Below are 12,838 nucleotides of genomic sequence, written 5' to 3'. Positions count from 1 at the left end.
CCCTTACTACCTTTGATGCCCTATCTCCACAATCCTGATATGAGTTTCTGTTGTGTTAGTAACAGCAAAAGAGCATGAGCCTTGATGCCAGATAAATCCGGACTCAAATCTTGCTCTGCCCCTGCCTATTTTTATGGCTTGAGAAAGTTATTTAACTTCTTTGAAGCTCAGTTCCCACATCTGTTAAATGTATTTACCTTAAGGTCTGTTGCCAGGCTTAAGGGAGATGATGAATGTAAAATATCTAGGACAGAATCCAGCACATAGAAAGTGTTCAGTAAACGCCGGCTTCCTTCCTTTCCCATTATTGCTCTTGGCTTCCTGATTTAATTAAACTCTGACTGTGGTCCTTGGCTGGGACCTTAACCCTGACATGTATAAACTCCACTTACTTCCACTTTTAATGGACAGGGCTTGAGCCTTCTTGCTAATAGAGAAATCATGGGAAAGAATATGCTGACTTGCAAGACTTGGATTTGAATATTACCTAAAAATTGTGTAACCTTGGACAAGTAACTTAGTCTCTCTAAATTATGGTTTCTCATACGTAAAAGAGAGCAATTAATACAGATCTTAACTAATTGTTATTTTTTCCTCTCTCCAAGAAAGCACAGCTGATGATGGCAACTCACCTCTTGAACTTCTGTTAATTGTGTTTTTGTCACTACCAGTGAGGCGTTCCTTTCATGTAAGAGCTTCTTAAGTCGAATCAGCTCTATATTCTCCCTGATGGAAGCTCTGCAGAAAGAAGTTGCTGAAATACTCTGTCTATCAAAGCACAAGGTTAAGCACCTTTCCTCTCCACTGTGCACCAATAAGGACATCTCCCTCTTGCCTCCAGCTTTTCCATCTTCCCCACAACTCACCAGAAGTTGGGAGTGTATGTACACTCTGGTAAATAATCTCCTTTCTGCCATTTCCTATCACATCAGCTGAGGTTTGATGGACCACTAACCGTAAACTCTGTTCTGAGAAAACATAATAGCTGTTTGTCAATTACGGTGCTCACAGTTTCCCATAAACCTTGCTAAATGCAGCTGGGTCTGAGCCTTGCCGCCTTAGAGAAACTAGGAAGGTGAGGTAGAGAAGGACAACAAGGCAGATTAGCATTTCTGAACCTAGGAGATCATTTTTTGATTTGTCATTGGAAAGGTATTGGGGAAGATTTGGGCTCCTTGTGCTCTGTCTCAAGAAGCTCTGGTGGTGTAGTGGTTAAAGCATTTGGCTGCTAACCAAAAGATCAGTGGCTTGAACCAGCCATTCCATGGAAGAAAGATGAGGCAGTCTGCCTCCATAAAGATTTATAGCCTTGGAAACCCAATGGGGATTGCTATGAGTCAGAATCAATTTGATGGCAGTGAATTTGTTTTTTTCCCATCTTAGTGGTCTATCTCAGTGATTCCCAGTACAAGCTGCTCATTAGAATCACCAGTAGAGCTCCTCAGTGTAGTGCCTAAGGCACTTGACTGCTAACCAGAAGGCTGGCAGTTCAAACCCACCAGCCACTCCTCAGAAGGAAAGTTGGGCAATCTACTTCCATAGTGATACCACCTCGGAAACCCAAGAAGGGGTCGCTATGAGTCGGGTCTGACTAGATGGCACATAACAACAATAACAATAACAGATCCTACTCCCAAATAAGTGAAGGGAATTGCTGGGGTGGGGCCTAGGCATCCACGGTTCTCACAATTCGTCAATAACTGATGCCCATTAAAGGCTACCCCTCCTGGTAGTGAGAATGACATAGTTTTCCTTGTACGAAGTGAATTAGCAAATCTTCTACTACACATAAGCATCCCCATTAGGTTAACCCATTTCTTAACGCACTAGGGACTCTGGGTCTACTCCTCAGATTGAGCTTAATCCCAAACATTCTCTTTTCTGCTGATATAGAGAAAAGTACACTCTTACTTCCTCAGTTCACTGTGGTTTGAGGTACGGAATGCATTCTCTTACCGAAGCTCTGTGGCCTTCTGAGCACACTCTGATGAACTTCTCTGTTCAAAATCTTCATCTTTGGACCACATTTTCTCAGGAGACATCGATGGTTCTTCTACTTGCATTGTATTGCTGGTCATACTGTGGGCTCCGCTAGGTATGCATAGGCGTGAGTTTAGTTGTAATTATGGCTTTGTTGAAAGAAATTGTACTGTTAGAACATTAAACACAAAAAGTAGAAGTAGAAACTGCCATGTTATCAGGGTTTAGAATAGAGCTCTCACAAATATAAAAAGAAGTTAGAGGAGTTAATAATCTTGGTATGTGTGGAGGATAATCTTATGAAATATGGATTTCAAGTGTCAAATAGAAGTATAAATGAATTATGACCCAACGGCAAAAATATAAATAAAAATAGAGGAAATGTCTTCAATTAGACAAGGGACTTTATTTGCTTTTCCTCTGAGGCCAGAAAAATATTCATTTTCCATTTTTAAGCAATAAAGTTGAATTACTCTAGGATTGACCTTCATCTTCTCTGATCATGCTTGTTGTTGTTGTTTGCCATCGAGGCGACCCCTCCTTGGGTTTCCGAGGCAGTTATCACTACAGAAGTAGGATTGCCCAACCTTCCTTCCGAGGAGTGGCTGGTGGGTTTGAACCGCCAGCCTCCTGGTTAGCAGTCAGTGCCTTGGCACTATGCTACCAGAGCTCCTGCTAGAAGGACTCTATATTGTTAACACTCGTTTCCTAAATTATGTGTTTCCAATTAAAGTTGCATGAGTAATAGGTACACAGGATAAACGAAAGAACTTACAGTTTGCTGGGTTCACTGGATATTTCAGCTACAGTTTTTTCATTTGTCAGATCCCCCTTGAATGTAGGAGGGGCTGTGTAGCTCAGTCTGTCTTTTGGCCCTGAAATTAGATAGAAGATGGAGACTCTGGCAACAGAATTCTCCAGAATACCAAGTGCTAGAACTAGAACACCAAATGATGGAACTAGGGAGTCTTGAGGCCAGGGCTTTAAACCAGTTCATTCTGGTTCCACTTCCTGCTGAGAATTTGCATGTCCACCCCAGAAATACTGAATCAGAATTTGCATTTTAACAAGATCCCCAGGTGATTCTTATGTATACACAAGACTCTGTAAGACTTATAAGAAGCACCAAGATATCTTGTTAAAATGTAGATTATGATTCAGTATATCTTGGGTGGAAATGCAAATTATTAGCAGGGGGTCAAACCATAATGAACCAGTTCCAAGCCCTTCTTGAGACCAAGGGAAATCCTTGTATGACACGTGATCCCAGAGGAGCAGTTCTTAGTCTTTATTCTTGCATAGAACTGCAATTACAGATTTAATAAATCAGCAGGATTGTAGAGTCTCAAGTCAGTGAGTTTAAATGGAAAGAATGCAAAAAAAAAAAAAAGATGCAAGCTTGTCCAGGGCAGCGACTGTGTGCATGTTTATCTCCAGTTCTTGGTACTCAGCTCAATAAGGCTGAACTTAAACTGTTAAACTGAACTGGCATTTAGACTTATCTGATTTTTCTACTTTTAGGTGATTTTGCAAAGGTTTGGTTGGCTAGAATATGGCCTTGAAAGTATAGGACCATATTGACATATGAGTACTTATTAGTAAGCTAAGTGTATTTACATTAAATGCTGTGTGTAGATTTATTTCACCTAGGCTACTCAGCCCCAGTTTAGGTCTATGGGAACGAGGTGTCTTTAACCTGGAACTCAACATTGGGTTTCCTACCTCACTGCTAAACAGAAGGCTGGCAGTTCAAACCCACCAGCCACTCCTCAGCAGGAAGATGGGGCAATCTACTTCCGTAGTGATACTGCCTCAGAAACCCAAGGAGGGGTCGCTATAAGTCAGACTCGATGGCACATAACAACAACAACAACCAGCCAGAGAAAGACTTCTCAGCCTCTTGCAACTCTTATCAGTGATTTACAATGATAAAACCTGGTTTCTAGGCCTGGAAGGAGCCCTGGTGGCACAGTGGTTAAAGTATTCAGCTGCTAACCAACAGGTCAGTGATTTGAACCCACCAGATGCTCTGCGGGAGAAAGATGTGGCATCTGCTTCCATAACGATTTACAGCCTTGGAAACCCTATGGGGCAGTTCTACTCTGTCTAATAGGGTACTATGATTCAGAATTGACTCAACATGGGTTTTGGGGTCTAGGCCTGAACTTCAGGGATGGGCTTTGGGAATCATTGAACCCATGAGAGTATAGACAAAGTTTTATATATGTGTACGTGCCTTTTTTTTTTTTTTTTGCAGGGGTCTGGGGACCCTTAGCTTTGACAAGGTTTGTTCATGCCCCACTAAAGATTAAGAACCCCAGCTTTAGAGGCACCATTGTTAGAAATCTGGACTCTCCAGCCACCTAACACAGACATACAGTGGGAGGACCAGACTTGAGATCACTCCCCTCACACCTGAACAGGAATATCTGCTTTTTTCTGCCCCACTGCAAAGTCAACCAGCAAAGTCCCTGTTTCTCATCGTCCAATTCTCCTCCCTTCAGCAACACTCCATGGTGAACTGAGAATTTTGAACCTGACATTCCACTCAGGGAAAAGAAAATTTTAGGGAGGTAGGAAAGGGGGACTGAAAACAAAAGAACAAAATGGGGTGATGGGAGCAGTGGCATCACTAGGAGGGGGTACAGGGGGTACAGACCACACTAGGTAACACTGCCAGAGGAGTGACACCAAAATGACTGTCTATAAAAATTTTGTGCAGTATTTCAGTAGAATTTTATAATTTTTATTAAAATATCCCTGTAGTTAATTATAACAACAAAAACATTTTTTACAAGCCTACTTTACATGTATCAGTATACCTACAAGGCTACACTACAACTCTACACTAATTATATTTTTAACTTTCTGACATACTCTATAAGGAGCTCTGGTGGTGTAGTGGTTAAGGCATTTGGCTGCTAACCAAAAAGTCACTGGTTCAAACCCACAAGCCTCTATGCAGAAGAAAGATGAAGCAGACTGCTTCTATAAAGATTCATTGTCTTGGAAACCCAATGGGGGTCGCTATGAGTTGGAATTGACTGGATGGCAGTTTTTTGGTAATGTACTCTGGTAAGAACTGTGTTAATTACCCATTTACAATGATGTTTTGAATCAGGTGGTTTTGTGTGCTACAAGAACACATTCATTTTCATTGCTTCTGATGTTTTTATAGTTGCAGATGTGAAATTTTCTGATGTTTTAGCAACAATGTCATGGTAATCAGTGAACCTATATCAATAACTCTTTTGAGAATGGAGTAGTAATTAAAGGAGAAAAATCAAAAAAGGCTTCTGCTCATTGACTAATGAGACAGTAACTAATAATGTTGTAATTCAATGTAGAAAGATGTTACAAAACAATTTTGTTGTCAGTATTCATATAATCTGACATTATAACATTTAAACATTTAAACAATTTACAACTATATATCACATATTATTGTATGGTTACAATTGAAAACAAGTATAATTAAGGATTCTGTATGGTCTGGTACGGGAGGAGGTTCACCGAGGGGGGTGACACCATGAGTTACCACACTGGGTGATACCAATCCTAATGACTGCCACTGGATGGGGGATATCGAGCAGCAGTAAAATGTGACTGTAAATCAATCCTTCCCAGTGGTTAAACCCTGAGGAATAGCCTTGTACCTCACCTCTCCTGGGTTTCTCAGGCACCGGGGTTTTGGCGGTGTGGCACTGTCTGCGCTCCACGTGGGCACGAGGTTGGGCGGGCCTGGAAGACCTGCAGGAGCGCAGGATCTGCTGCTGCAGCTGGTTGGGCATCGGGAGACAGCGGTGCATCGCAGGGCGCTGCTGCCACTCCACGTTCCCCTGCCGCCCTGCCGGCTCCGGGAGCTGCTCCGCCGCCGCCTGGGCCCGCAGGTCCCGACCCACAGCGCTCAACCGAAGCAAGGTCGTCCTCAACCGATGGGCAAAAATGAAAGACAGTGAACACGTGGTTTCACCTTCAATGTCAGTTATTATTTCTACAGTTTATTTGGTGGCAGTTAATCACGAATTGACCTGTGATATGAATTGTCCTACTGTGGTTCATTCTTTTCTTTTTTTTTTTTTAATTTTATTTTGATTTGGGTGAAGATTTACAGAGTAAATTCACTTTTCATACAGCAGTTCACATAATATACTTTGTCTCATGTCATTGACCAAAATTTACAATGCAACAGCTCCCCTCCCACTTCCTTCCCACAGTTACCTCTTCCCAGTGTTCATCCCTCCATACTCTTCTGCACCCTAAGCTGTCTCCCTGTGCATAAGCAGCCCTTCCTTCTCGGTTCATTATTTTCTTAAAAAGAAAAAAATTAACTTTCTAATTCCAATACACTGACTCCTTGACGCAGAGACATTTTGTTATACTTCTTTTTCTATTGCAGTGATCACACATTCATTTCAGTAAAAAATGCTGGTGCACTCCCCAGATATATGTATGGGTATATTTATTTTTAAATGATACACATTTACTTCGGTACTAATGAATTACGGATTATTATTTTTTTTTTAAATAGAAATACTCATTTTAAAAGAGGAGATAAATCTAACTAGAAATTTCAATATTTACTTCTCCCACCCCAATAACTGTCTTGTGCACCTCTGTGTATGAGCCCAGCTTCAAGGATTATTCTTCTATAGCAACTAATACACTGAACCTTACCTATAGTAGATACTTAACCTCTTTGTTATCTTGACCTAAAGTCATGCTTTTTACCTTTACAATTAGATTCTGTGGTTCCACTGCCTGTCTATTCTGACATTTCCTGACTGTGATGTTAGGTATATTACTCAACACTTTTGTGCTCTATTTTCCAAATTTATAAGTGAAAATGGAAGCTCTGGTAGCCTAGTGCCTAAGGCACTTGACTGCTAATCAGAAGGCTGGCAATTCAAACCCACCAGCCACTCCTCGGAAGGAAGATGGGGCGATCTACTTCTGTAGTGATACTTCCTCTGAAACCCAAGGAGGGGTCGCTATGAGTCGGGTCCGACTCAACAGCACATAACAACAACAACATCATAAGTGAAAATGATAATAATAATGTCTGTCTCATAAGGTTGTTATGAGGATTAAATATGTTAACATATGTAAAGTGCATAGAACAGGGACAGTGCATTGGTGGCACATAATGATTGCCTCCCCCCACTCCCCATACATCATCCCTCTTGGGTTTTGGTGTGGAGCTTTCTGCCTTCATGTGGGTGCAAGGCAGGGTGTAGTGAGGAGCAGGGGATAGACTCTAGCCATTTAACATCCATAATTTCAAGTACTTTATAGTTATCAACTAAGAAGCAAAATTGTTTAGGCCCATGTAACCTTTTGATGTTACCAGATTCTCAAGTTCTCTACAATACAAAACAATCAACTCTGAAGTATGCTGGTTTACAGTTGTTGTTATGTGCCGTCGAGTTGGACCTGACTCATAGCGACCCCTTCTTGGGTTTCCGAGGCAGTATCACTACGGAAGTAGATTGCCCAACCTTCCTTCCGAGGAGTGGCTGATGGGTTTGAACCGTCTGCCTTCTGGTTAGCAGTCAGATGCCTTAGGCACTATGCTACCAGAGTTTCTTGGTATACAGTAGAAGCCTGCAATCTTACAGATTCTAAATGAACCATTAGAAGCAACAACTGATGAACCCAACTTGTTCAACTACAGGTTTGTTCCTGGGGGCATTAACACCAACATCTTCAAAATGTGTTCTAGAGATAGAACTCGGACTTTCAGAGTCCCCGCTCTTCCCATCTACCCCCTCCCCCATCTCAGATTCCTCTCTGCTACTGCTTCTCCTAGCACCACCTCCAACTCTCCCTACTCTCCCTATATATTTCCTCTCTCCTTAAGATGGCAGGTCCCCGCCCCAGAGATCTAGCTTCAATAGGTCTCTAGTGGCATCAGGAATTAACATTTTAACAAGCCCACCAGGTAATTCTGATGCAAGTGGCCTTTTTGAAAGCCAATGCCATAAGGTCACTTCGCGTAGTATATTTCAGTGTTAAGAGCTTCCGGCTTTGCTGGGATCTTAGGCAAATCACTTAACCTCTCTGTGCCTCCTTTCACTGTTAATACCAGTGCCTAAGGAGCTCTGAGGAGCTCTGGTAGCATAGTGCCTAAGGCACTTGACTGCTAACCAGAAGGCTGGCAGTTCAAACCCACCAGCCACTCCTCGGAAGGAAGGTTGGGCAATCCTACTTCCGTAGTGATACTGCCTTGGAGACCCAAGGAGGGGTCGCTATGAGTCGGGAGCGACTCGACGGCAAATGACAACAACAACAACAAGGAGTTCTGGTAGCATAGTGCCTAAGGCACTTGACTGCTAACCAGAAGGCTGGCGGTTCAAACCCACCAGCCACTCCTCGGAAGGAAGGCTGGGCAATCCTACTTCCGTAGTGATACTGCCTCGGAAACCCAAGGAGGGGTCGCTATGAGTCAGGCCGACTCTACGGCAAACAACAACAACAAGGCATCTGAGGGAACTCTGGTAGCATAGTACTCTGGTAGCACTTGACTACTAACCAGGAGGCTGGCAGTTCAAACCCACCAGCCACTCCTCGGAAGGAAGGTTGGGCAATCTACTTCTGTAGTGATACTGCCTCGGAAACCCAAGGAGGGGTCACTCTGAATCCTATGAGTTGGGTCTGACGACGGCACATAACAACAACAAGGCATCTGACTGCTAACCAGAAGGCTGGTGATTCAAACCTACCAGCCACTCCTCAGAAGGAAGACTGGCCAATCTACTTCTGTAGAGATATTGCCTGAATTAACGGTGTTTATAATATTAGTTAATACATATAAAACATTTACCACTTGCCTGCACATAGCAAACGATCAATATGATTTTTATTTTTGTTTTGTGAATAAAGGTTGAGGGCACCTAACAGCAACTCCTACTTGTCCCTACAACCTTCCTTCCTCTGAGATGTTGGCCATGGCCCTCAGGCTTTCCTCTGCTTTGTGAGCAGAACAGGACCTGGATGAAAGAAGGTTTTCAGCCTGATAGCCCAGTCTCCTGCTCGGTGGTTTGAAGCAGTTTTACCCAGGTTCTTGATGATGCTTTGTGGCCACAGTCTATTGGTATGTTTGGTAGGAAAACAGAATAAAGCAATTTCTATTGCTTCAAAAATTATTTTTTGAGCCCCTCAGCCTTGAAATTTGATTAATTTTCTGGCATAATTATTTTAGCAAAAATGTATTCCTTTTTATTCAGTGTGTTGTAGGCCTGGTATAGATACAGCTTCCAAAGACTTAAGGAGAACTTGAGATACCTTTTGATCTCATCCTGTTGCTTCCAAGAAAATGTCTTCACCAGCATGTGCTCTTCACGGAGTCGAAGGAAACTGTCTTCCAATTCATCCCTGCTCATCTTGCTCAAGGATGGTTGAGTTTTTATATTTTTACCTAAAGTCCCAGGGGAGTGCAAAAAGAGATTACTTTTACATGTAACTTTTTAACCTATAGGGTCTGTTATCATATCTTGTCCAGAGGGTATAGATCCATCTTGAGTAGAGCATCTCAGAGAAAATTCAGGAAGTGTATGAGAATATGTGCTAAAGGAACTCTGGGGGCTTCTTTTTGTATCATGCCAGCATGAAGTATGACTAAGCTTCCTCTCTAGAAAGGGCATTCTTTTAATGAAAATATAAAATTGGGATTTTAATCTACTTGATTTTTCTTTTCAATCTCCACTACTTGTCTGTCAATTTGTCCGACTGTGGTGGCTTGTGTATTACTGTGATGTTGTGAGCTATGCTTCCATTATTTCAGATACCAGCAGGGTCACCCGTGATAGACTGGTTTCAGTGGAGCTTTCAGACCTAGACAGAGTAGGAAGAAGGACTTGGCAATCTACTTCCAAAAAAAAATTGACCAGTGAAAGTCTTATGAACAGCAGTGGAACACTGTCTGATAGTGCCAGAAGATGAGCCTGTCAGGTTGGAAGGTACTCAAAATACGACTGGGAGGAGCTGCCTCCCAAAGTAGAGTTGACCTTAATTATGTGGATGGAGAAAACCTTTCTGGACCTTCATTTGCTGATGGGGCATGACTCAAAATAAGAAACAGTTGCAAACATCCATTAGTAATCAAAATGTGGAGTATATGAAGTATGCATTGGAAGCTGTCAAAAATGAATTGGAACACATAAAGACTAATATCCTAGGCATTAGTGAGCTGAAATGGACTGGTATTGGCTGTTTCAAATTGGTCGTTCATATGGTCGACTATACTGGGAATGATAAACTGAAGCACTTACTGATGAAGAACAATTATTATAGCCTTCAGTGTGGATTCAGAGTACCAAGAAGCTCTGGTGGCATAGTGGATAAGTCAATTGAGTGTTAACTGGAATGTCAGTGGTTCAAAACCCACCAGCAGCTCTGCAGAAGGAAGATGGGGTGATCTACTTCTGTAAAGATTTACAGCCTTGGAAATCCAATGGGGCTGCTATGAGTCAGAAACAAATCAATAGCAGTAAGTTTGGTTCTTTTGGTTTTCAGTGTGGATTGTACTTCAACATAAAGAATACAAAATTCTTTTTATTTGTGAGGACAACTGAACCAATAAGCAACATCATGATAAATGAAGAAAAGATTGAAGTTATCAAGGATTTCATTTTACTTGGATTCACAATCACCATCCGTGGAATCAGCAGTCAAGAAATCAAACGACGTATTTCTTTGGACAGATCTGCAAAAGGCCTCTTTAAAGTGTAATAAAGCACAGATGGCACTTTGAGGATTAAGGCATGCCTTATCCAAGTCATGGTATATGCAACTGCCTCATATTCATAAGAAAGCTGCATAATGAATAAGAAAGACTGAAGAAGAGTTAGGGTGTTTGTTCTGGTTACCTAGTGCCACTCTGACAGGAATATACCACAAATGGGATGGCCTTAACAAATAGTTTATTCTTACAATTTGGAGGTTTTAAGTCCAAGTTCAAAGTGCCAGGCTCTAAGGGTTGGGTGAAAGCCCCTCAACCTTGGGGTCCAGCTCTCCTGCTCCTGGTCCACTGGAGCTAAAGACTTTTCTTCCCTCAGACAGCTGCTGGTTGCTGAGGCTGAGAAGCCCCAAGGTTGACAAGTAAAAAGGCATAGTCCCAATGTTACCAAACCACATGGCAGACCATTAACTTAAGTCCATTTTAAGTCCCAAGGTCGGCAGCACATAGCAGGCTGCTGAGCAACAACACGGCTACATGCAAGGTCCAAGCGTGCCATAGGCTAAGAGACCATTCCCCAAGGCTTCTGCTTTTATACAGGAAGCAAATCACATTCCCTAATGTAGCTACTCAGCTGCTTGTGGTAGATCTCACCATGGAGTTGATTTCCAGTCTCATCATGGGGAATAACTACCACCAGCTGCCCAGCCACTCAACCAGGCCCAGCCAAGTTGACACACAAACATAACCACCCCAGTGTTGGTGAAGAATATTGAATCTACCATGGATTACCAGAAGAACAAACAAATCTCTTAGGAGTACAGCCAAAATGCTCCTTAAAAGCATGTACCTTGGACATGTTATCAGGAGGGAATAATCTTGGAGAAGGATATCATGCTTGGTAAAGGAGAGAGTGAAAAAGAGGAAAACTCTCAACAAGATGGATTGACACAGTGGCTGTAACAATGTGCTGAAGCACAGCAATGATTGTGAAAATGGTGCAAGACCGGAAAGTGTTTGGTTCTGTTGTTCATGGGATTAAATATAAATCTGAACTGACTTTCCAGCACCTAACAACAACCTAAGGCCGACACCCTTAGGTGTTCTTTTGAATCCCATGGAACCTGATCCCCTGGAGTCACCTTCAGGTAAAACAACAGCTTAGTAGACAGATTAGCAGAGCGTTTTGCCTTAGGCATTGGGTTATTTTGGAAAATTATTTACTTGTAGTCAGCTTTGATAAGTAGTAACTCCAGGGTCTGATTAGAGGCTGTGCTTTGGGCTGTATGATGATGATTTTGTTTCTGTAACTAATTGATCCTGAAATCCTTCTCAGGTTTTGATGTTATCTTCTGAGAAATTAACATAACAGTGATTTATATAACCAGCTTTCACTGTCCTGTCTTATGGAGCTCCTTCTGATAGTTAATATTTGGACTGATGCTGTCCAATTTGAATCATATCTACTCACAATAAATATATTCTGTTAAACTAATATTTTGGTATTTCTCTAAGCATTTGTTTTTGATATTCCTTATTAGATAATTTGGGTGTAGACAAAGATTGTGCCAAAACTGTCTTCCAACCCCCAATAAGGAAAAGCAAAGAAACCTTTTTGATTACCAAGACTCATCTTTTTGTTTAAACAATTATGGTAATAAAATATATAAAAAAGAAAAGTTGCATTTTAATATTATTACCACTACCATTATCTATTTCCAAAGTTTTACATCACCCCAAAGAGAAACTCAGTACCTCTTAAACAATGATTCACCATTGCCCCCATACCCTCAGTCCCTGTGAGCCAGAATCTCTACTCAACGGCAGTGGGTTTAGTTTTTTGGGGTTTTTGTTTTGTTTTGTTTATTTGGCTAATCCAGACATACCTACTTTTCGATTAATGAATATCTTGTTATCTGACTTTTCACATTTATGACAATAGTAACAAATCTACTATCCGACTATTTTTCACATTAATGGGAAGCAAGGTGAAACGGGGAGGAGCAGGAGGAAAGCGAAGTTTGTGAGAGGGAGTAAGGCTGCACCAGCGTCCAGGAGGGAGGAGCTAGACCAGCCCTTGGTGAGCACCTGAGTGGGCAATGCGCAGGAGGTGTGGCTGGCCAAGCCTGTAAGAGATGGCAGGGAAAAGTTTATATATAGAGGGAAACTTTCTTTGTTGGT

The 12,838-nt window shown here is 41.9% G+C and overlaps 1 protein-coding gene across 1 annotated transcript in view; it reads right to left on the bottom strand.

Moving 5' to 3' along the window:
- The window catches only part of RPGRIP1 (RPGR interacting protein 1), a 65,955-nt gene that overhangs the window by 48,918 nt on the left and 4,199 nt on the right, over positions 1-12,838 (bottom strand). The window contains 5 exon segments of the mRNA XM_007951234.1: positions 633-738; positions 1,957-2,149; positions 2,733-2,855; positions 5,642-5,907; positions 9,256-9,397. Coding sequence (XP_007949425.1) covers positions 633-738; positions 1,957-2,149; positions 2,733-2,855; positions 5,642-5,907; positions 9,256-9,397 — 830 coding nt within the window.

This window comes from Orycteropus afer, unplaced genomic scaffold, assembly GCF_000298275.1.
Source record: "Orycteropus afer afer isolate SDZICR_OR568_19922 unplaced genomic scaffold, OryAfe1.0 scaffold00292, whole genome shotgun sequence".
NCBI lineage: Eukaryota > Metazoa > Chordata > Mammalia > Tubulidentata > Orycteropodidae > Orycteropus > Orycteropus afer.
Note: the sequence above shows the minus strand (reverse complement) of the source record. Positions and strands in the feature narration are given on the sequence as shown.